Source organism: Aquarana catesbeiana, linkage group LG09 (assembly GCF_042186555.1).
Source record: "Aquarana catesbeiana isolate 2022-GZ linkage group LG09, ASM4218655v1, whole genome shotgun sequence".
Classification (NCBI taxonomy): Eukaryota; Metazoa; Chordata; class Amphibia; order Anura; family Ranidae; genus Aquarana; species Aquarana catesbeiana.
In genome coordinates, this window is record NC_133332.1 from 308,333,381 (window position 1) to 308,355,798 (window position 22,418).

The 22,418-nt window shown below is 43.7% G+C and overlaps 1 protein-coding gene across 1 annotated transcript in view; it reads left to right on the forward strand.

The window, feature by feature from the left end:
* The window catches only part of LOC141109033 (phosphorylase b kinase regulatory subunit alpha, skeletal muscle isoform-like), a 58,787-nt gene that overhangs the window by 26,758 nt on the left and 9,611 nt on the right, over window positions 1–22,418 (forward strand). Inside the window, exons 10-19 of the mRNA XM_073600988.1 lie at window positions 1,370–1,423; window positions 1,573–1,695; window positions 1,784–1,879; window positions 1,967–2,074; window positions 5,954–6,032; window positions 8,241–8,375; window positions 11,066–11,175; window positions 11,392–11,536; window positions 19,173–19,251; window positions 22,069–22,247. Coding sequence (XP_073457089.1) covers window positions 1,370–1,423; window positions 1,573–1,695; window positions 1,784–1,879; window positions 1,967–2,074; window positions 5,954–6,032; window positions 8,241–8,375; window positions 11,066–11,175; window positions 11,392–11,536; window positions 19,173–19,251; window positions 22,069–22,247 — 1,108 coding nt within the window. The remainder of the gene's footprint in view (window positions 1–1,369; window positions 1,424–1,572; window positions 1,696–1,783; window positions 1,880–1,966; window positions 2,075–5,953; window positions 6,033–8,240; window positions 8,376–11,065; window positions 11,176–11,391; window positions 11,537–19,172; window positions 19,252–22,068; window positions 22,248–22,418) is intronic.

Below are 22,418 nucleotides of genomic sequence, written 5' to 3' on the forward strand. Positions count from 1 at the left end.
GGAAGGTATGACAATAGGCAGTAAGTACAGGAAAGGAGTGTGGAAGGTATGACAGCAGGTAGTATGTACAGGAGAGGAGTGTGAGGGGTATGACAGTGGGCAGTATGTACAGGAAAGGGGTGTGGAGGGTATGACAGTGGGCGGTATGTACAGGAGAGGAATGTGGAGGGTATGACAGTGGGCAGTATGTACAGGAGAGGAGTGTGGAGGGAATGACAGAGGGCAGTATGCAGGAGAGGGGTGTGGAGGGTATGACAGTGGGCAGTATGTACAGGAGAGGGGTGTGGAGGGTATGACAGTGGGCGGTATGTACAGGAGAGGAATGTGGAGGGTATGACAGTGGGCAGTATGTACAGGAGAGGAATGTGGAGGGTATGACAGTGGGCAGTATGTACAGGAGAGGAATGTGGAGGGTATGACAGTGGGCAGTATGTACAGGAGAGGAATGTGGAGGGTATGACAGTGGGCAGTATGTACAGGAGAGGAGTGTGGAGGGTATGACAGTGGGCAGTATGCAGGAGAGGGTTGTGGAGGGTATGACAGTGGGCAGTATGTACAGGAGAAGGGTGTGGAGGGCATAACAGTGAACAGTGGGCAGTATGCACAGGGGAAGAGTGCAGAGGGTATGGCCGCATTTATAGGAGAGGAGTGCAGTACAAATGTCAATGGTCAGTATCCATAGGAGAGGACTGAGGGAAGGTATGACTGCAGGCAGTATGTGTTCAGGAGAGGTTTGTAGAGTAAATAGTGTGTATGGGGGGAGGGGAGTGAATATAATGCAGACAATAGAGGGAGAGTTGCCAGAGAGCACGTAGCATTGACACAGGGATGTTTTTTCTTAAAAAAAAAAAAAACAACGTGGGGGAGGGTGAGTTATTGGATTTTGTTGGTTTGCAAGGGGTGTTGGGAATTTACTTGCTGCTGTTTTTTTTGTTTTGTTTTTTTGTTGTGTTTTTTTTTTTAAGTGCAAAAAAGTTTAAATTAATATAATAATGATAAAAAATAATTAATAAAATAAATATAAATTATTATTTTAGAATTTATACAGTGCCAACAGTTTTGCAGCTCTTTACAAAGTGAAGGCAGACAGTTCAGTTACAATACAATTCAATACAAGAGGAATCAGGGTATATAATAATAATAATAATATTAATATATAGCAATAAGTAAAAAAATAAACTACACAGAAATGTTGTGATTTGGATTGTATCTTCATATCCAGTAACCAGATTTCTCCTCTTAAGATTTAGTTTTCTTCACCTGCCTGTCCCCCATCCTTCTTCCTGTATTTATTTCACTGCTGTATTAAAGTAGTGTGCCTAAATTATATTGTTCTTTTCTTTTGATTGGTGATGTTTTTATTGCACAGGGCCGGTATGGTTGTTGTCGATTTCTGCGTGACGGCTATCGTACTCCAAAAGAGGTATAAGCCCTCCCCAAATATTATTGTTCGGAGATGTAAAAGTGACAAGATATTCTTTTTATACTATATATACGCTGTCTTCCTTTACTGTAACATTTTTATTGTGTTTTTTGTATACCTGAAAATTTTTTCTGATGAACATTGTCAAGGATCCGACCCGGCTGTATTATGAGCCGGCAGAGCTGAAGCTGTTTGAGAATATCGAGTGTGAGTGGCCTCTGTTCTGGACGTATTTAATCCTCGATGGCATTTTTATTGGTGATATGGAACAGGTGAGGCCTGGCAGGTGTGCAACGCTGGAACCCGGTAAACCGGAAGTGAACGAGTCCTTCTTTTTATTTGTGTTTTTCCTCATCCCAGGTGCAGGAATACAGAGAGGCTCTGGAAGGCGTCCTCATCAAGGGGAAGCACGGCGTCCGCCTAGTTCCAGAATTGTACAGTGTTCCCGAGGAGAAGGTCAGCTGACATGAAAATTGCTGGGCCAGTATTAAAGAGAGAGGGGCAATATTCTGGGAATTACAGAGATTTTCTCTTTTTTTTCAGGTGGAAGAAGAGTATAGAAATCCGCACTCTGTAGACCGAATACCCATGGGGAAACTTCCACATATGTGGGGGCAATCACTTTATATTTTAGGATGTCTGATGTCCGAGGTAATCAACCACATGTCTCCTCTACCCTTATCTGGGGATCTCTCTACATACCCCCCCTTCTCACTCTGCCTCCCCACATCTATCTCCCCCCTCTATGATGTCACTGTGTCTGTCAGGCCCCTCCCTCTCTTTTTCCCTTCTCTCGCTCTCTCCACATGTTTCTCTTTTTTTTTTCTATCTTTTCTCTTTCTACACATAGCTTTCTCTTCCCCCTGCTCTCACTCTTTCTTTCTCTGCAGTTCCCCCTCCTTTTTTTTTTTTTTTCTTCTTTCAACATCTCCCCCCCCCCCCCTTTTTTTTGTTCTTCCTCTCTGGTTTGCTCTTGCTATCACTTTTTTTCTGTCTTTTACTACATCTCTCTCCAGCGGAGGCTATTTCTCTCCTGCTTGTTCTTCTGCTCTCCCTCACGCGCTCTTTTGCACGCTCTCTGTCTTTTTCTCTTTCTTGCGCTCTCGCTCTCTCTCGCGCTCTCTCTCTCTCGCTCTCTCTTGCTCTTTCTCGCTCTCTCTCGCGCTCTCTCTTGCTCTCTTTCTCGCTCTCTCTCGCGCTCTCTCTCTCTCTCTTGCTCTCTTTCTCTCTCTCTCTCTCTTGCGCTCTCTCTCTCTCTCTCTCTCTCGCGCTCTCTCTCTCTCTCTGCGTCTCTCTCTCTGCGTCTCTCTCTCTGCGTCTCTCTCTCTGCGTCTCTCTCTCTGCTCTCTCTCTCTCTCTGCTCTCTCTCTCTCTCTGCTCTCTCTCTCTCGCGCGCTCTCTCTCTCTCGCGCTCTCTCGCTCTGGAACAAGTGGAAAAGATTAATGGCCCTTTTGATTGATGTAACAATCACAATGTAAAGAGTCAACAAATATTTTTTTTTTCTTCTCTTTCTCCCTCTAAATCCTACCTCCTTTTTTTTTTTTTTCTCTTTCTCTCTTGCTCTCTCGCTCCTGCTTGTTCTCCCGCTCTCCCTCACGTGCTCTTTTGCACTCTCTCTGTCTTTTTCTCTTTCTTGCACTCTCTCTCTCTTGCTCTTTTTTTTTCTCTCGCTCTCTCTCTGCGTCGCTCTCTGCGTCGCTCTCTCTCTGCGTCTCTCTCTGCGTCGCTCTCTCTCTGCGCTCTCTCTCTGCCTCTCTCACTCTCTCTCTGCGTCTTTCTCGCTCTCTCTCTCTCTCGCGCTCTCTCGCTCTGGAACAAGTGGAAAACATTAATGGCCCTTTTGATTGATGTAACAATCACAATGTAAAGAGTCAACAAATATTTTTTTTTTTCTTCTCTTTCTCCCTCTAAATCCTACCTCCTTTTTTTTTTTTTCTCTTTCTCTTTCTCTCTTGCTCTCTCGCTCCTGCTTGTTCTCCCGCTCTCCCTCACGTGCTCTTTTGCACTCTCTCTGTCTTTTTCTCTTTCTTGCACTCTCTCTCTCTTGCTCTTTTTTTTTCTCTCGCTCTCTCTCTGCGTCTCTCTCGCTCTCTCTCTGCGTCTCGCTCTGGAACAAGTGGAAAACATTAATGGCCCTTTTTGATTGATGTAACAATCACAATGTAAAGAGTCAACAAATATTCTCTTTCTCTCTCGCTCTCTTTTTCTCGCTCTCTTTTTCTCGCTCTCTTTTTCTCTCTTTTTCTCTTTCTTACTTTCTCTTTCTTTATCCCCATTTTTCACTATGCCCCCTTTTTTTTCTCTGTCTACATCTTGAGGAGTTTATTTTTTAGGTTGGATGAGGGTATAGGAAAAAAGAAATAATATGAAGGGAATAGGACAGGAGTCCAGGAATGGTAAAGGGTAAAGAGGGTTAAGGTTGAGTCTAGGTAGAAGTCCACAGTTTCTCATGGTATCCCTCTCAGTCTGTGACATGCTGTAACATATTGTGCAGTTATTTCCTCTGTTGGCTCCTTCTTTTATTTCAAGGCTATGGGCATTCAGTCTGTTCAGGGTCAGTCTGTAGCACCTCCGGGTATGGGGCCAGTTCATAGTGTCTCTTTTCTGACTCCAGTCGTTTTTCCAACATATTTTACTTTGGAATTGTTCATTATATTGAGATTTTGTCAAGCCCCATTGTTGGGCGTTTGGGATGACAAGGGGCTGATAAGTTGTTGCAGTCCACACAGTTTGTGTTGGTTTATTGGTCAGTAAAGCTTTATGGCGATATAAGTTAGGACTGCTGTTTTGTAGGTGGTCCCAGTATGATGGTGCCCTCTCCTCTACTGTGAGCGCTAAAGGGGATCTACCCAGCTTTCCCGGCAAGCATTTTTGGAGGTGTTGGTCGAAGCCCAAATGAAATATTTCACTTGGGATGGAGTCCCTTCTGAGATGGTGACTCAGCTGCCATGAAAGAGGATTGGGGTGATGACCCTGTCATGGATTTTGAGTCAGACTCTTACCAGGGGGTTTTAGGTGGACAACCATCTCCTGATGGCATGGAAAGTTCTGCATGCCTTGTTTTTCAGGGCCCCTATGGCTGGCTTCAATCTTTCTGATTGGTTCATTTCTAGACCAAGGTATGTGTAGTTGTTTAATGTAAAGGAAGGTTTCTTGATTTGTTTTTTTTTCTTGGTTCTTCCTTTGGAACAGCATGATTTTTGTTTTCTTTTGGTTGATTGGCATTGTCCATGTCTCATCTTTTTTCATCCCTTCCCTTGCTTAACCTTTCAAAGACAAACCGCATTTTCTTTTTCCCCATTTTTTCCCTTTCCTTCCCTTTCCTTGAAAACCCACATTTTCTTTTTCCCCACTTCTTTATTTTTCTTTTCCCTTTCCTTCCCCTTTCCTTCCCCTTTCCTTCCCCTCCTACTTACTTTGCTTTCCTTTCCCTTCCACTTACCTTCCTTCCACTTTTTCCTTCTTTGCCTTTTCTTTCCCTTTTCTTCCTTTCCTTTGCTCTTCCCCTTCCCTGTTTACCCCTTTTTCCTTTTCCTTCCTTCCTTCCTTCCTTCCTTCCTTCCTTCCTTCCTTTCCTTTCCTTTTCCTTCCCTTCTTTCTCCTTTCCTTTTCCTTCCCTTCTTTCTCCTTTCCTTTTCCTTCCCTTCTTTCTCCTTTCCTTTTCCTTCCCTTCTTTCTCCTTTCCTTTTCCTTCCCTTCTTTCTCCTTTCCTTTTCCTTCCTTTTCTTTCCTTCCCCCTTTTCATTCCCATCCTTTCACTTTTCCTTTTCATTTGCTTTGCTTTCATTTCCTTCCTTCCACTTGCCTTCCTTCTCCTTACCCTTTTCTTTACCTTAAAAACACCCCCCCCCCACCCCCCACTTCTTTCATTTTTCCTTTGCTTCCCCTTCCTTTTCCTTATTTCTTCCTGTGCATCTGTGCATTCCTTTTGTCCCTTTCCCCTCTCTTGCCTTCCACTTATCTTCCTTTCCTCTTTTTTTTTTTTTTTTTTTCCCCTTTTTTATATTTTCCTCCTTTTCCTTGTTCTTCTTCTTCTTCTCCTTTTCCTTCCATTCTTTCTCCCTTTCTCCCCCCCCCCCCCTTCTCTTTTCCTTTCCTTCCCCTTCCTACCCTCCCTTCCTTCTCTTTATCTCCCTTCCTTCCTTTCCTGCTCCCTTCCTTCTACTTTCCCTCCCAAGAAAACCCACATTTTTCCTTTTGTCCCATTTCTTCCTTTCCCTTCCCATGAAAACGCACCTTTTTGCCTCCCTTCTTCCCTTCCAAAGAAACCCCACTTGCCCCACTTCTTTCTTTTCCTTTCCTTTCTCTTCCCTTTTATCTTTTCCTATTATTGGCTTTCCTTCCCCATAAGTGTGAAGCAAGCCTAAAAACGATAAATTAGCCAGGCTAGCTGCCACCCAGCATAGCTAAATTTTACCTGTAGCCCTGTTTTAGGATAAGGGTGCTACACTTCTCCTTTCCTTTTCTTTCCTTCTCCTTTCCTTCCAAAGAAAACCACGTTATTTTCCTCCGCTTCTCTCCTTGTCTAGGGTTTCCTTGCTCCAGGAGAGATTGATCCTTTAAATAGGAGATTTTCTACAGTTCCCAAACCAGATGTGGTCGTCCAAGGTAAAGAAAAACAGAAATGTTTCATTTTATTAATACGAATAAACTGTAAAGATAAAAAATTGTACGAGAGTACATTTATATTTTGTTTTGGAGTTATTGATAAAAATGTAATTCATTTGTCTTTTTTCACATCTTGATCTCAATGGTTTAGCAGGTCCTGTATGGATTTGGTTCAGTGGTTAGGCATTATTACTTCTATAGTTGTGCATTTAGTGTTCTCTTTAAAGCTGTCAAACCGCTAAACACACAGAAGAAATAAATACAAGGGAGCAAATTTACCTGCCAAAGGATTTGTATTTCTGTCCATGCAGTCCTGGGATTTACAAAGCTCTGCCATAGAGTACAGTCCTATCTAGCAGGGCAGTAGACCTGATCTTTCTCTGCTGCAGTTTCACTTTTACTTACAGGTTGCCTGCCAACTTTTTTCCTGTGACTGAAGAGTGAAAACAGAAGCAGCAGGCTAATGAACGCTTCTCTTGGTTACCCTGCTCTCTCTTTGTAACGGCATGCTACTTGCACTTCAGCTCACCTGATTGGCTTTTTTTGCTGCTTCTCCCATCCTCTTTCCAAGCTCCCTGCTGCACAAGGACTGCCAGAGATTGATAATATGTCAAATTCTGATACTTCTTCTTGCATTCATTTATAGCACCCTGGTGTTTAGGCAGGGTTGTTAGTAAATTTAGTTTGCCAGGTGGTAGTTGCCCTGTTTAATTGTTAGCAGATCCACTGATTCCTCTCTAGTTCTGGACTTGCTGCACCTTCTCTCTTTTGCCGCTAGGTGGCGTTATGCTGGTGACACTAGATAGACAAGGGCTTAGCTAGGTCAGGTTATAAATGAATGAGTGTCTCAGCCAATTGGCTGGGATTTCTTTAGTCCCTTGGCCTGCTAGGAGAGCCTATTTATTCGGGTGGACTCAAGTGATCGGGGGTTCTGTGCCACCTGGATGGCTGTCTGGGTGGGCGTGTGTTATGCAGCCCCGGGCTGCTAGGCCGGAAGCCTAAGGCCTATCCCGGGGACATCTGGCTGCTAGGCTGCCTGAGGCCTATCCAGAAGCAGAAGAAGCAGCACACGGTTGGGACTACAGGATTGGAGTCCAACGGAGAGTAACAGTTCCACCGGGAGGGGAACCAGCTGTGGTCGGAGGTAGAGGGGAAGCCGTCGCCACTAAGTGACCATCCACCTTGTTACCAGAGACCACTGTGAGTAAGCTGGATCCAGTACCAGAGCAGTCTTCTCACCAACCGGAGATGGTGAAGAAGTGAGAAAACTGCAGCAAGTGCCAATCCAGGGACCCAGTGGGAGAGCATAGGTGACTCTTGAGGAGCATCAGTGAGTGCTAAACCAGGGACCTAGAGGGTCATCAGAGGTGACGCTTAAGGAGTATCTGTGAGTGCCAAGCTAGGAACCCAGCAGGACAGCAGAGGTGACTCTTGAGGAGCATCAGTGGGTGCTAAGCCAGGGACCTAGCGGGTCATCAGGGGTGACGCTTAAGGAGTATCTGTGAGTGCCAAGCCAGGGACCCAGCAGGGAAGCGGGGGTGACGCTTGAGAATGATACTGAGTTATGGAAGTGGGGGAGCTCCCGGGGATCCAGTGGCAATTGGGTCTGAGAGTCTAGTGAGAGACTGGGAGCTCGGTGAGTGAAGACCTACAGTGAAAGACTGTAGAGTGTGAGGAGAACTATCTGTGTTACCAATAGTTAAATACAACTACCATTAGTGACTGTTACAAGATTTGTTGCCATAGGAGACAGCAGTCCTACCCATACAGAAGTGGTGTCCGGCTGGAGGCCTTCCACTGTATAGCTGTCTACCTATAGAAGTCTCGGAGTCTGCCAATTTATCATTGAATCTACATAGGGGTGTCCTGGCCCTCTCTCCCACAGTTCTTGTTCAAGAGACAATAAATTTTTGCATTCAAAAAGTGTCTGGCGCCCTTCGTCCATCTTGCATTAAACCCACCATGCCTTGTAACCCACTCCACACAGACGGATGTCAGCTCTCCCTAACTCTGGAGGTCACCGTTAGGCCTTTGGAGGTCCAGGACCTTGCTAAATATCTAATTACATTCAGTGGTGTCTTCATTAATTTGCGTCTTCTGTTTTAAAGTGCACCTCTAGCCAGAACTTTGGATAGCATAGAGAATAATTTAAAAAACCTAAGTATGTGAAATTACCATGGAAGTGATTTGTTCTCTGTGCCTCTATAGTGTGCATCCTGGCAGAGACTGAAGAGATCCAGGAGATCCTTAAAAGACATGGTATAGAAGTGGAGACGGTGGCCAGCATGAGTCCCATCAGAGTCCAGCCCGCCAGGATCCTGAGTCACATTTATGCCAGGCTGGGTGAGTGAATTTACCATTTCCTGTAGTGGTTTTAGGGGGTCAGTGGGTGGAGCCACGAGACGCAGCAGATTGACACTCCCGGAAGTGTCGGGTTCTGAACAGACTTCACAGGAAGATTTCTTCTGATTGCAGCGGCACACGGCTGCCGGAGAGGTAATTATTTACATTAATTGTGTTTTTTGTTTTTTTAAAGGCGTGCTTAGTGGGCCTGTCCGGGTCACGTTAATATGACCATATTCATACATAGGTGTATAGTCAGTGCAGGTTTGCGTCACACGTTCTTTTTTTTATGCTTTGTATGCTACCAAATTTTTAAAGCCCACTTGAACCCTCTAAATTTTTTTTTTTCTATAATGCAGTCAGGCTGAATATACAGTAATAGGTTTTGTATTTTCATTTTTTTTTTCTTCTTAGTGCTGCAGAAAGGGATAAAATTTCCTGTGCTGCCAGCACTAGGAGAGTCGTACCGCGGCTCTTACACCCAACAGAGCAGCCTGGGTCACCAGCAGTCAAATCTGTCCAACACGTCTTCCAGAACACGGCTCCAATCAACATTGTTCTTACTTCCTGAGCAGCACTGTTTATTAGAGAAGTGTGCGGTGGACCTATTGAAATACTGGAGACCCAGGCTGCTGTTTTGCATTGAAGCAGCGATCCGACACTCCTAGTGCTGCCAGCACAGGACATTGTACCCCTCGCTGCAGCACTTAGTAGATGACATCAAAAAAGCATATTTATTACTGTATATGCAGCCTGACTACATTACAGTATTACATTAACCACGTGCCCCATAGCAGATTTACTGCTATAGGGAGTCCGATCTGTGCAGAATCACATGTGTGTGTGTGTGTACAGTATCTCACAAAAGTGAGTACACCCCTCACATTTTTTGTAAATCTTTTCTTCTATCTTTTCATGTGACAACACTGAAGAAATGACACTTTGCTACAATGTAAAGTAGTGAGTGTACAGCTTGTATAACAGTGTAAATTTGCTGTCCCCTCAAAATAACTCAACACACAGCCATTAATGTCTAAACCACTGGCAACAAAAGTGATTACACCCCTATTTTCAGGTACTTGTATAGCTCCGTCAATTTACACAGCACTTTACATATAAATTGTACATTGCCCTTAATCCCTGCGTTCAAGGAGCTTACAATCTAAGGTCCCTATTTCACATTCATACATACACGTACTAGGTCCAATTTAGACAGGAGCCAATAAACTTACCAGCATGTCTTTGGAGTGTGGGAGGAAAATCACACAGGGAGAACATGTAAATTCCAGGCAGGTAGTGTTGTGGTTGGGATTCAAACCAGGGACCCTTTTTCTGCTAGGCAAAAGTGATGACCACTACACCACTGTGCTGCCATATATATTCTGCACTTCCAGAATAGTCACAGCAGAAGCCGATCAGCGGGTGTCGGCCAATGGATGTCCGCTGAAAATATAATGTTTGCGCGAACCAATCAATATACGCTTATAGGGATATTTTTTACCAAAAATTTGTAGCAGAATACAAATTGGCCTAAATTGATGAAGAAATTTGATTTAAAAAAAAAAAAAGCAGAGGTGATCAAATACCACCAAAAGAAAGCTCTAATTGTGGGAAAAAAAATGGTGTACATGTTATTTGGGTACAGTGTCGCACGACCGTGTAATTGTCACTTAAAGTAACGCAATGCCATGTCGCAAAAATGGCCCAGTCATGAAGGGGGTAAATCTTCCGGCGGTCAAGTGGTTAAGACTTAGCTAGGTTAAGGCTGGAATTCTACTTTAGGAGGGTTCAGTTGGGATCTAAAGTACAAGCACCAAATCCAGTTACTATGCGATGCATGCACCTCATAAGATAACCAAAAAAATATCAGTTTCCTGAAGGAGCCAAATCCTCCATTTGTGTCTCACACTCTCCCCCTCTCAGACACTGCATCTCACAGTGGGAAGGGTTTCCCCAACCAAGGCAATGCTGTCAATCCAGAAAGTGCGTGGGACTAGGTTCAGGTGTTAATTGGCAAGCTACAGGTTTGTGAAGCCACAATGCTGATAGCCACAACCCTTGTAAAGTCTTCTCATGCCAACTGTAGGGCAACACCCTACATGAGCGTGGCAACTCTGCTGCAAATTCAGGAGCAGTGCAGCATCGTTGCCACCTCCTTCAAGGAAGCTGCTTTAGGTGGACTTCACTGGCAGAATCAACAGGCATTTGTGGGACTTTGTCTTCTTTGATCCCCCCCCCTTCTTTTACTGTCCCCAACCTATCTTCTGATAGAACAGAGCCTTGGAGGCACTCTGCACATGCTCAGTTTGGTGTGTGTTGCTAGAGAGGTTTTTTTTTTTTGTGATCAGCATAGGGCCAATCAGCACTGTCCAGACAAGAGGGTCAGGGGTCATGTAGCCTCCTAGGACAGTCAGAGGAGAATAAAAACTCCTCCTTCAAGCTTTAACCAGGCACTGATAAAAGTCATAAGACTGCTATATAGTTTAAACCGTAAGTAGAGATGCACTGATGATTAGGTGGTGCAGCACATATTTTTCTTTAATGGGAGGCCATAGGTCATTAGTCATGGGACAATTAGGTCCTCTCAAGCACTTATTCATTGCATCGTGCCAATACCCAGTATACAGAGTTAAGGAACGGTAGTTGTGTTTACCACGGGACTTCTAACAAATACTTTTATTTCCACAAAGGACGCAATAAAAAGATGCATCTGACCGGAAGACCATACAGAAATATGGGCGTCTTGGGAACTTCCAAACTGTACAGCATCCGACAGAACATTTTCGCGTTTACACCCCAGGTATTTGGCTCTATATCTAGTAAACTGAACTAAAGAACTAATATATATATTCTCATAATCATAATTTTTTTTTATGCTAGAAAATTACTCAGACCCTCATATATAGACAGACAGATATAGAATATATATATAGATTTTTACTTTTTTGATTTTTATCTCTCTCTCTCTACATACACATATATAATCTCTCTCTCTCTCTCTTTTTCTCTTCTACAGTTCATAGATCAGCAACAGTTTTATCTAGCCCTGGATAACCGGATGATCGTAGAGATGTTACGTACGGACTTATCCTACTTGTGTAGCAGATGGAGAATGACTGGGCGGCCCACCATCACCTTTCCAGTATCTCAAACCATGCTTGGTAATATATCTTATTATAGAAGATTTTTGCTGATCAGGTTTTGCTAGAACATAGAAAACTGATGGCAGGTATGAAAGATAATACCATGGTAGTATAGGAAACCGATGATGGCCATGCGGTATGGGGGATAATACCATGGTAGTATAGGAGACCAATGATGGCCATCCAGTATGGAGGATAATTCCATGGTAGTATAGGAAACCGATGATGGTCATCTGGTATGCGGGATAATACCATGAAAGTATAGGAAACTAATGATGGCCATCTGCTATGGGGGATAATACCATGGTAGTATAAAACCAATTCCCATTTTTGAAGACAACCAGGGATGTATAAAGCTTACTCATTCAGAAAGGGTCAATACTAGGACCAAACACCTTCACGTCAAGTATCACCTACTGAGGGACGCTCAAGAGCGAGGTGTTATTGACATTCAATATAGAAGAACAATGAAGGCCATCCGTTATGGAGATAATACCATGGTAGTATAGGAAACCAATGATGGCCATGCGGTATGGGGGATAATACTATGGCCATCCCATATGGGGGATAATATGATGGCCATCTGGTATTGGGGATAATACCATGGTAGTATAGGAAACCAATGATGGCCATCCGGTATGGGGGATAATACCATGATAGTATAGGAAACCAATGATGGCCATCTGGTATGGGGGATAATACCATGGTAGTATAAAACCAATTCCCATTTTTGAAGACAACCAGGGATGTATAAAGCTTACTCATTCAGAAAGGGTCAATACTAGGACCAAACACCTTGATGTCAAGTATCACCTACTGAAGGACAGTCAAGAGCGAGGTGTTATTGACATTCAATATAGAAGACCAATGAAGGCCATCCGGTATGGGGATAATACCATGGTAGTATAGGAGACCAATGAGGTCATCCGGTATGGGGGATAATACCATGATAGTATAGGAGACCAATGATGGCCTTCCGGTATGGGGGATAATACCATGGTAGTATAGGAGACCAATGACGGCCATCAGGTATGGAGATAATACCATGGTAGTATAGGAGACGATGAAGGCCATCTGGTATGGCGATATGCCATGATAGTATAGGAGACCGATGATGGCCATCCAGTATGGGGATATTACCATGGTAGTATAGGAGACTGAAGAGGACCATGGGGGATTTTTATTATTTTGTTCATGATGGGGGAGCTTTAATTTCTTTCTCGAACATCACGGGACACTGAGCCACAGTAATTACTGATGGGTTATATAGGTATCACTGGTGATTGGACACTGGCACACCCTATCAGGAAGTTCAACCCCCTATATAATCCCTCCCCCTTGCAGGGATACCTCAGTTTTTACGCCAGTGTCTTAGGTGATGGACGTGTAAAGATGTCCTGTGCTGAGCTCCAAAGGGAATATCCTAAGATCCTATACTGGGGCAAGCCAGGCGAACCGGATCCATTCAAAGTGTCTTTTCATGGCCGAATTGAATGGTACCCGGGCCTCGTGTCCGAAGAAACAAGGTTTTACCCGTAATGCTTCTCTTTTTAGAGAGCTGGACCCCGCAGATCAGAAAATGGCTTTAAACTTCCTAATTTCTGGCGAGGTGCTTTACGGTCCCAGAACTGTTGGATCTCCCTATTCGTAGGGGGCCCCAGTCTCTGACGGTTTTTTCAAACGGAGCCCACCGTGAGAGGTGAAGATTGGGTCTGTGTAAACAGCACCCTGCGGTTGGATAAGGTAAGAGGAGATTCTACAGAATTTTTGAGTTCTAGTGGCTTTTCTCCTTTAAGGTAAATGCATGCTATGCCTATTGTGACCACCGGGGGCTGCCAAGAGCACAAACCTGCACATGCTGACTGTCTGTCTCAGGTGTTGTAATCGCTGATTATGTCCCAGTGTCTCAAGCAGGCTGCAAACAGGTAAGGTGGAAGGGGGGATTTCTCATGTTTGAATGTTCCCCCCCCAGGCTAGAGAGGGGCCACAGGGGTCTAGAAAGTGGTTATACCACCCGGGCTCTGCGGCCTAATGGCCACCATCTCTGAAGATAGCCGTTCAGGCAGATCTTATTACCAGCCTCCCTCCCTCCCCCCCCCCATCCCCAGCCTTTCTCCAGAAGCATGACAGGAGAGTTGGCCAGCTCGGGAAGCACTCGTTTTTTTCAAAACTCGAGGGGGGGGGCGGGACGTCAGCACAGGTGCTTAGACTCCCACTCAGGCCAGCTGCAGGCTATTAAAGGCACTCTGTACAGGTGCACTCAGCCTTCTGAGAGACACAGAGCTGACGGTCGCATGTAAGGTGGGACACAGGCATTCTCCTAGGCAGCATTTACTGAAGTAACACCAGACTGAGCATTGGGTAGCAAGGCTTTTAGCCAGACTACATCGATCAGCGGGCAGTGTTCATTTGTATACCTCACACCTTGTTGCTTTGCACTATGGGTAGAAGAGGTTCAAGCACCCCAGGAACCAGAGACACTAGGGGATCTCGTTCAGGTTCTGAGGGCCCCCTGTCGGCAGCATCCTCGCCCCCCTAAAGATGGGCCAGGGACGGCTAGCCAGGGAGAGCCATCGGGGTCAGGGGCTACACCTGCTTCTGGCACTTCAGCCCCTGTATATATTACACAAGAGGTTTTTTCCTCAACCATTAATGGTCTAGAGGAAAGATTAATGGCCGTGATTACGTCTTCACTCAGTGGAAGAAAACGCACTAGGCTTTCCTCTGTTCCCCAAGACCCTCAGACAGAGGAGCTCTGGGATAAAGGAGATGAATCCCTTTCAGAGGTTCAGGATGGGACGGACGATTCCTCTTCGGAGGAATCAGGTGGAGAGGGACCCTCTGCGACTTCCCAAGAGGAGAAAGTCTTAGTGCAGATCCTCACTGGATTGGTCCGCTCCACATTTAAGTTGCCCATACCTGAAACTGCTAAAGAATCCTCTTCTGCTTTGGGGTCACTGAAACCTTTCCAAGCAGCACATGCTTTTCCTGTTCATACTTTACTTGAAAAGCTCATTTATTCTGAGTGGGATCACCCAGACAAACGTTTTTTTCCGCCGAGAAAGTTTTCAACACTTTATCCGATGGAAGAAAAGTTTATTAAAATGTGGGGAATACCGGCTATTGATGCCGCCATTTCCTCCGTAAATAATAGCCTGACAATGCTCAGATGCTCAGGGATCCTGTACATAAAAGGATGGAATCCCTATTGAAGGATGTTTTCTCCTTAGCAGGATCAGTGGCCCAACCTGCAGTAGCAGCGATTGGAGTCTGTCAATACTTAAGAGACCATGTTAAGCAGGTCATCAAAGTATTACCTGAACAGCAGGCCCAGGGGTTTGCTAACCTTCCAGCGGCCTTATGCTTTGTGGTTGACGCCATTAGAGATTCTATCGTGCAAACCTCCCGTCTTTCACTGGGGTTGGTGCATATACGTAGAATCCTATGGTTGAAAAATTGGTCAGCCGAAGCACCATGTAAGAAGCTACTGGCTGGGTTTCCATTTCGTGGTGCAAGGTTGTTTGGAGAGGACTTGGATAACTATATCAAGAGAATCTCTTGTGGGAAAAGCACTCTCTTACCTGTCAAGAAGAAGAGTAAGCGTCCCTCTTTCAAACGGACTCTTTCCCCAGCGCCGGGGGCTTCAGCCTCCAGGCAGTCTCGACGGCCGCCTCCATCGGGGTCCAGAGACAAGAGTCAACCCCAGGGACAAAAGAAGTCCTGGGGAAAGAAGCCTACTAGGCAAAACACTAAGACCTCTGCATGAGGGGGCGCCCCCGCTCACTCGAGTGGGGGGAAGACTGCGACAGTTCTCAGAGCTCTGGCAGGAGGACTTCCAGGACAGATGGGTAATCTCCACGGTAACCTTAGGGTACAAGCTGGAGTTTCAGGAATTCCCCTCTCCTCGGTTCCTCAGATCAAGTGTTCCCAGAGACCCAGAGAAGAAGCAGTCGCTCCTTCTAGCGTTAGAGCGACTTTTGTCGCAGGAGGTCATTATGATAGTTCCCGCAAAGGACCAGGGATTGGGCTTCTATTCCAACCTTTTTACGGTCCAAAAGCCAAATGGGGATGTCAGGCCCATTCTGAACTTAAGGGATCTGAACCGATTCCTAAGGATTCAATCCTTCCGCATGGAATCAATTCGAACAGTAGTTCCCACCCTGCAGGGAGGAGAATTTCTGGCATCAATAGACATCAGAGATGCATATCTGCATGTGCCCATTTTTCCTGCTCATCAGAAGTTTCTGCGCTTCGAGGTAGGAGGGCGCCATTTCCAGTTTGTGGCTCTGCCTTTCGGATAGCCACTGCACCTCGAGTGTTCACAAAGATCTTGGCTCCTCCTCTGGCCAGATTAAGGGCTCAGGGTATAGCTGTCATAGCATACCTAGACGACCTGCTCTTGATAGACCGGTCGGTAGCCTCTTTGAATGGAAACTTGAGGACCACGGTCAGGTATCTAGAACACCTGGGTTGGATCCTCAACTTAGAAAAGTCTTTCCTAAAACCAGTAAGAAGACTGGAGTATTTAGGTCTGATTATAGATACAAGCCAGGAGAAAATATTTCTACCCCAGGCAAAGATCACTGCTTTGAGAGAGCTGATTCTGACAGTAAGGACCAAGAAGGGTCCCTCAGTCCACCTTTGTATGAGGCTACTAGGGAAGATGGTGTCTTCATTCGAAGCAGTTCCCTATGCTCAGTTTCACTTAAGAATGCTGCAACACAGTATTCTGTCGACCTGGAACAAGAAGGTTCAGGCATTAGACTTTCCGATGCACCTGTCGCATGCGGTGCGTCAGAGCCTCAATTGGTGGCTCATACCCGAAAACCTGCAGAAGGGGAAATCCTTTATACCGGTTACCTGGACGGTGGTAACAACAGATGCCAGTCTGTCAGGTTGGGGAGCAGTTCTGGAACAGGCTGCGGTCCAAGGGGTATGGTCCAAGACAGAGAGGACCTTACCCATCAACATTCTGGAGATCCGGGCGATACATCTAGCTCTAAAGGCCTGGACTATCAGGCTACAGGGTTGTCCGGTCAGGATCCAGTCCGACAATGCCACAGCAGTGGCTTATGTCAATCATCAGGGAGGCACCCAGAGCCGAGCTGCTCAAAAAGAGGTGAACCAGATCTTAGTCTGGGCAGAGATGCATGTGCCATGCATATCGGCAGTTTTCATCCCGGGAATAGAGAATTGGCAGGCGGACTATCTAAGTCGCCATCAGTTACTTCCAGGGGAATGGTCTCTGCATCCCGACGTCTTTTGGGCCAGATGCCAAAGATGGGGGGTTCCAGATGTAGATATCTTTGCATCCCGATTCAACAAAAAGATAGACAGATTTGTGGCAAGGACAAAAGATCCTCTTGCATGCGGGACGGATGTGTTGGTGATTCCGTGGCATCGGTTCTCACTGATTTACGCAGTCCCGCCTATTCTGCTACTACCACGACTCCTTCGCAGGATCAGGCAGGAAAGGAAGTCGGTACTTCTGGTGGCCCCCGCTTGGCCCAGAAGGACTTGGTATGCAGAAATAGTAAGGATGACGGTAGGTTCCCCGTGGACCCTACCGGTACGCCCAGACCTGTTATCTCAAGGTCCAGTGTTCCATCCTGCCTTACAAATGCTAAATTTGACGGTTTGGCTATTGAGACCCACGTTCTGAAGAGCCGTGGGCTCTCAGGTCCTGTCATATCTACCTTGATTAATGCAAGGAAGCCAGCTTCCAGGATGATTTATCATAGAGTCTGGAAGGCTTATATAACCTGGTGTGAATCCAGAGGTTGGCATCCCAGGAAATATGTCATAGGTAGAATCCTTGATTTTCTACAGATGGGATTAGAGATGAAGCTGGCCTTGAGTACCATCAAGGGCCAGGTCTCTGCTTTATCAGTATTATTTCAGCGGCCACTTGCTTCGCATTCTTTGGTCTGAAACTTTATGCAGGGGGTGATGCGTCTTAACCCCCCGGTTAAAGCGCCCCTAAACCCCTGGGACTTGAACTTGGTCCTGGCTGTGTTACAGAAACGGCCTTTTGAACCAATAAGTCAGATTCCTTTGGTCTTGTTGACAAGGAAATTTTAATTTTTCTGGTGGCCATCTCTTCTGCTAGAAGAGTATCAGAATTAGCAGCTCTTTCCTGTAAGGAGCCTTATTTGATTATACACAAGGATAGAGTGGTACTACGCCCTCATCCTAGTTTTTTACCGAAGGTGGTTTCTGATTTTCATTTAAACCAAGACATTGTTCTACCTTCCTTTTTTCCAGATCCCTGTTCTCCGGAAGAGAGATCTCTACATTCGTTGGATGTAGTAAGAGCAGTTAAGGCCTATCTAGGGGCAACTGCTCAGATCCGCAAGACGGATGTTTTGTTTGTGCTGCCAGAGGGTCCCAATAGAGGACAGGCAGCGTCAAAAGCTACCATTTCTAAATGGATTCAACAGTTGATCATTCAAGCTTACAGTTTGAAACAGAAGATTCCTCCGTTTCAGATCAGGGCACATTCCACAAGGGCTATTGGTGCTTCTTGGGCAGTGCATCACCAGGCCTCTATGGCTCAAATCTGCAAGGCCGCAACCTGGTCTTCAGTTCATACATTCACCAGATTCTATCAGGTGGATGTGAGAAGGCATGAGGATATCGCCTTTGGGCGTAGTGTGCTGCAGGCAATGGTACAGGGTCCTCAGGTCTGATTGCACCCTACTTGGTCGTGGTTCCCCCCCTCAGGTAGCATTGCTCTGGGACATCCCATCAGTAATTACTGTGGCTCTGTGTCCCGTGATGTTCGAGAAAGAAAATAGGATTTTTTAAAACAGCTTACCTGTAAAATCCTTTTCTTTCGAAGGACATCACGGGACACAGAGGTCCCGCCCCTCTTCTAATACACTATATTGCTTGGCTACAAAACTGAGGTATCCCTGCAAGGGGGAGGGATTATATAGGGGGTTGAACTTCCTGATAGGGTGTGCCAGTGTCCAATCACCAGTGATACCTATATAACCCATCAGTAATTACTGTGGCTCTGTGTCCCGTGATGTCCTTCGAAAGAAAAGGATTTTACAGGTAAGCTGTTTTAAAAAATCCTATTTTTTTCAGATTTTCCCTCACTTTCTGTTGTGGTGACAAATAGGGTAAATCTCCCCCATAGGGACAGTAATAGATAGTTATGACCCTACCCCACTCTGTCCAAATAGGGACATCTAAACCCCAAAACAAAAAATGTAATTTATTGCAGCTTTCTAGTCCTTCGATGTGGTGGCTACGTTCGTTTTTTTATTTTTCGGGGCAAGATCATTATCAGCAAGTACAGAAAATACCTGATGATCTTGTCAGGAATGCCGTGTCCTTGTCTCAGCTTTCAGCCATGTGTCAGCTGTCAGTCAAGCAGGTTGGTGGATCTCTCCTGGAATCCTTCCAGAGCCTGGAGTGATTCTGTGACATCAGCTGGCAGAGGACAATAGCCTGCTATAAGCTGACTCTGCTTCACAGAAAAGCAAAAGTAAGTGCACTCCCATGACCCACAGGAGAAGTATTGGCCAAAAAAGCTTTGGAGATGCTTCTCTCCTAACTATGCAACCTCTGTCAGTGCATGTAAGCATGAGCTACACTTCAGGACAAGGTCCCTCAACCCTCATATCTCCTCTGCATTTCCTCCTAGATGAGTCCGGCAAAGACTTGGATCCAGCTGTCCTAGCTACTTTCAGGAAACTCCAGGATGGATACTTTGGAGGTGCCAGGTGTGGAATTATTGCTCCATCATTTCTTATGTGGTTCAAGCTGGCCAACTTTAGAAGACCACAAGTGATGTCTCGGCTACAAAGTTTAATAGTGTTGTAGAAAAAAAAAATTCTGATCATGTTTACCAATTGAAAGAAGCATTAGGGGCATGGGGCATAGAGGCATGGGGGGCAGTGGTCCTCAACCTGAGAATAGAAGTCCCCAAATCCAGCCATATATGATATATGATGATGATTGATGGTGGTGGATGATGATGATTATAATGGATATTCATGATGATGATAATGAAGAATGAATGATGATTGATTAATGATGATAATAAAGTATGAATGATCATGTAGTTGAAAAAAATGCTTGATGATAAAAAATTATCATAATGTTGATGATGGTGAATTAATTGCAGTGAATGATGGTGATACTGAATGATGATTGATTACTGATGATGATAATGAAGTATGAATGATCATGATGTTGATGAAGAATGATTGATGACGAAAAACGATTGATGATGATGATGCTGATGATAGTGAAGAATGAATGATCATAATGATGATGATTGAACGATGATGATGATGATAATGAAGAATTAATGATGATTGATGATGATAAAGAATGAATCATGGTAATCAAGAATGAATGATGATGAAAAAGGAATGATGGTGATAATGTATGAATGATGATTATGATAATGAATGATGGTAATGAAGAATAAATGATGTAGAATGAATGGTGATTGATGATAATGAATGATGAGTGAATGATCGATGATTGACTGATGGTAATGTAGAACTGATGATGATAATGTAGAATGAATGATGATAATGAAGTATGAATGACGATTGATGATGAAGATTGATTGACGATGAAGAATGAATGATTAAATAATGATGATGATTGATGGCGACCATGATAATGAAGAATGAGAGACTGTGATAATAAAGAATGAATGATGATTGATGATAAAGTATGAATGAGGGTGATCATGAAGAATGGATGATGATGATGATGATGATGATGATGAATTGATTAATTTTGATGATGGTAATGAAGAATGAATTCTGATGATGAAGAATGATTGATGATAATAAAGAGTGAATGATGATTAATGATAACAAACAATGATTGCTTATTGGTTGATGTTGATGGATGATGATGAATGATTGATAATGAAGAATAAATGATGGTAAGAGTGATTGATGATGATAAAGTATGAATAAGGGTGATGATGATCGTGAATTGATTTATGATGATGGTGTAATGAGGAATGAATGATGATGAAGAATGAATGATTGATGATAATGAAGAGTGAATGATGACCGATCACAAAGAATGATTGATTAATTATTGGTTGATAATGGATGATCATGATGTTTATGAATGATGATAAATCTTTATTCATTTTGATGATAGTAATGAAGAATGATGATGAAGAATGATTGATGATCATAAAGAGTGAATGATAATTAATGATAACAAAGAATGATTGATTATTGGTTGATGATAATGGATGTTGATGAATGATGATGATGAATAATGAATGATTGATAATGAAGAATGAATGATAAAGATTGATGATGATAATGAAGAATGAGTGATGGTAAGAATGATTGAAGATATTAAAGTATGAATGAAGCTGATAATGAAGAATGAATAATAAAGTTTGATGACGATGATAATTGAGTGGTAGTAAGAATGATTGATGATGATGATAATAAAGTATGAATGAGGGTGATAATGAAGAATGGTGGATGATGAATTGATTTATGATGATGGTAATGAACAATGAATGATTGATGATAATGAAGAGTGATGACTGATGATAACAAAGAATGATTGATTATTGGTTGATGATAATGGATGATCATGATGATAAAGTATGAATGAGGGTGATAATGTATAATGGTGGATGATGATGATGATGAATTGATTTATGATGATGGTAATGAAGAATGAATGATTGATGATGAATATGAATGATGATGATGAAGAGTGAATAATGACTGATGACAAAGAATGATTGACTATTGCTTGATGATAATGGATGATCATGATGTTGATGATGATGAATGATAAATCTTTATTAATGATTGATGATGATGATGATAAAGTATGAATGAGGGTGATAATGTAGAATGGTGGATGATGATGAATTGATTTATGATGATGGTAATGAAGAATGAATGATGATGAATATGAATGATGATAATGAAGAGTGAATGATGACTAATGATAACAAAGAATGATTGATAATAATAGATGATCATGATGATGATAAACCTTTATTAATGATTGATGATGATAAAGTATGAATGAGGGTGATAATGTAGAATGGTGGATGATGATGAATTGATTTATGATGATGGTAATGAAGAATGAATGATGATGAATATGAATGATGATAATGAAGAGTGAATGATGACTGATGATAACAAAGAATGATTGATAATAATAGATGATCATGATGATGATAAACCTTTATTAATGATTGATGATGATAAAGTATGAATGAGGGTGATGATGTAGAATGGTGGATGATGATGAATTTATTTATGATGATGGTAATGAAGAATGAATGATTGATGATGATGATGATGAAGAATGAATGATGATAAATGATGAATATGAATGATGATAATGAAGAGTGATGACTGATGATAACAAAGAATGATTGATTATTGGTTGATGATAATGGATGATCATGATGTTGATGATGATGATGAATGATAAATCTTTATAGATGAATGATGATGGTGAAGAATGATTGATGATGATGGAATCCCCCTTTTAACTGGCCGTTCTTTCCTTGGTGATTCCAGGACACAGACCGGTCGCTTGTCTGACTTCCTCACCACATCCTGCTGCAAACATCTCAGCTTCATGGACCTTGGTGCGGAGGGTAAGCTGTGTGCCTGGGGGAGTGGCTCACACTCGGGCCAGCCAATCATTGTGCAGGAGCCAGACCAGCCCGTGCATGTGGCTCTGCCAGCCGATGATGGTAAGGGGAGAAGCAGAGCATGGAGAACTAGGGAGTGCAAACAAAAGTGGCAAAGCTGTGGTAACCCCCGGGAGAGAATTTTTTTTTTTTTTTTTTTTGGTGAAAATTTTCATTTGACTTCAGTCCTCGCTGTCCAAGAAACGGAGGTCCCAACTGGTGTAAGAATTTTTG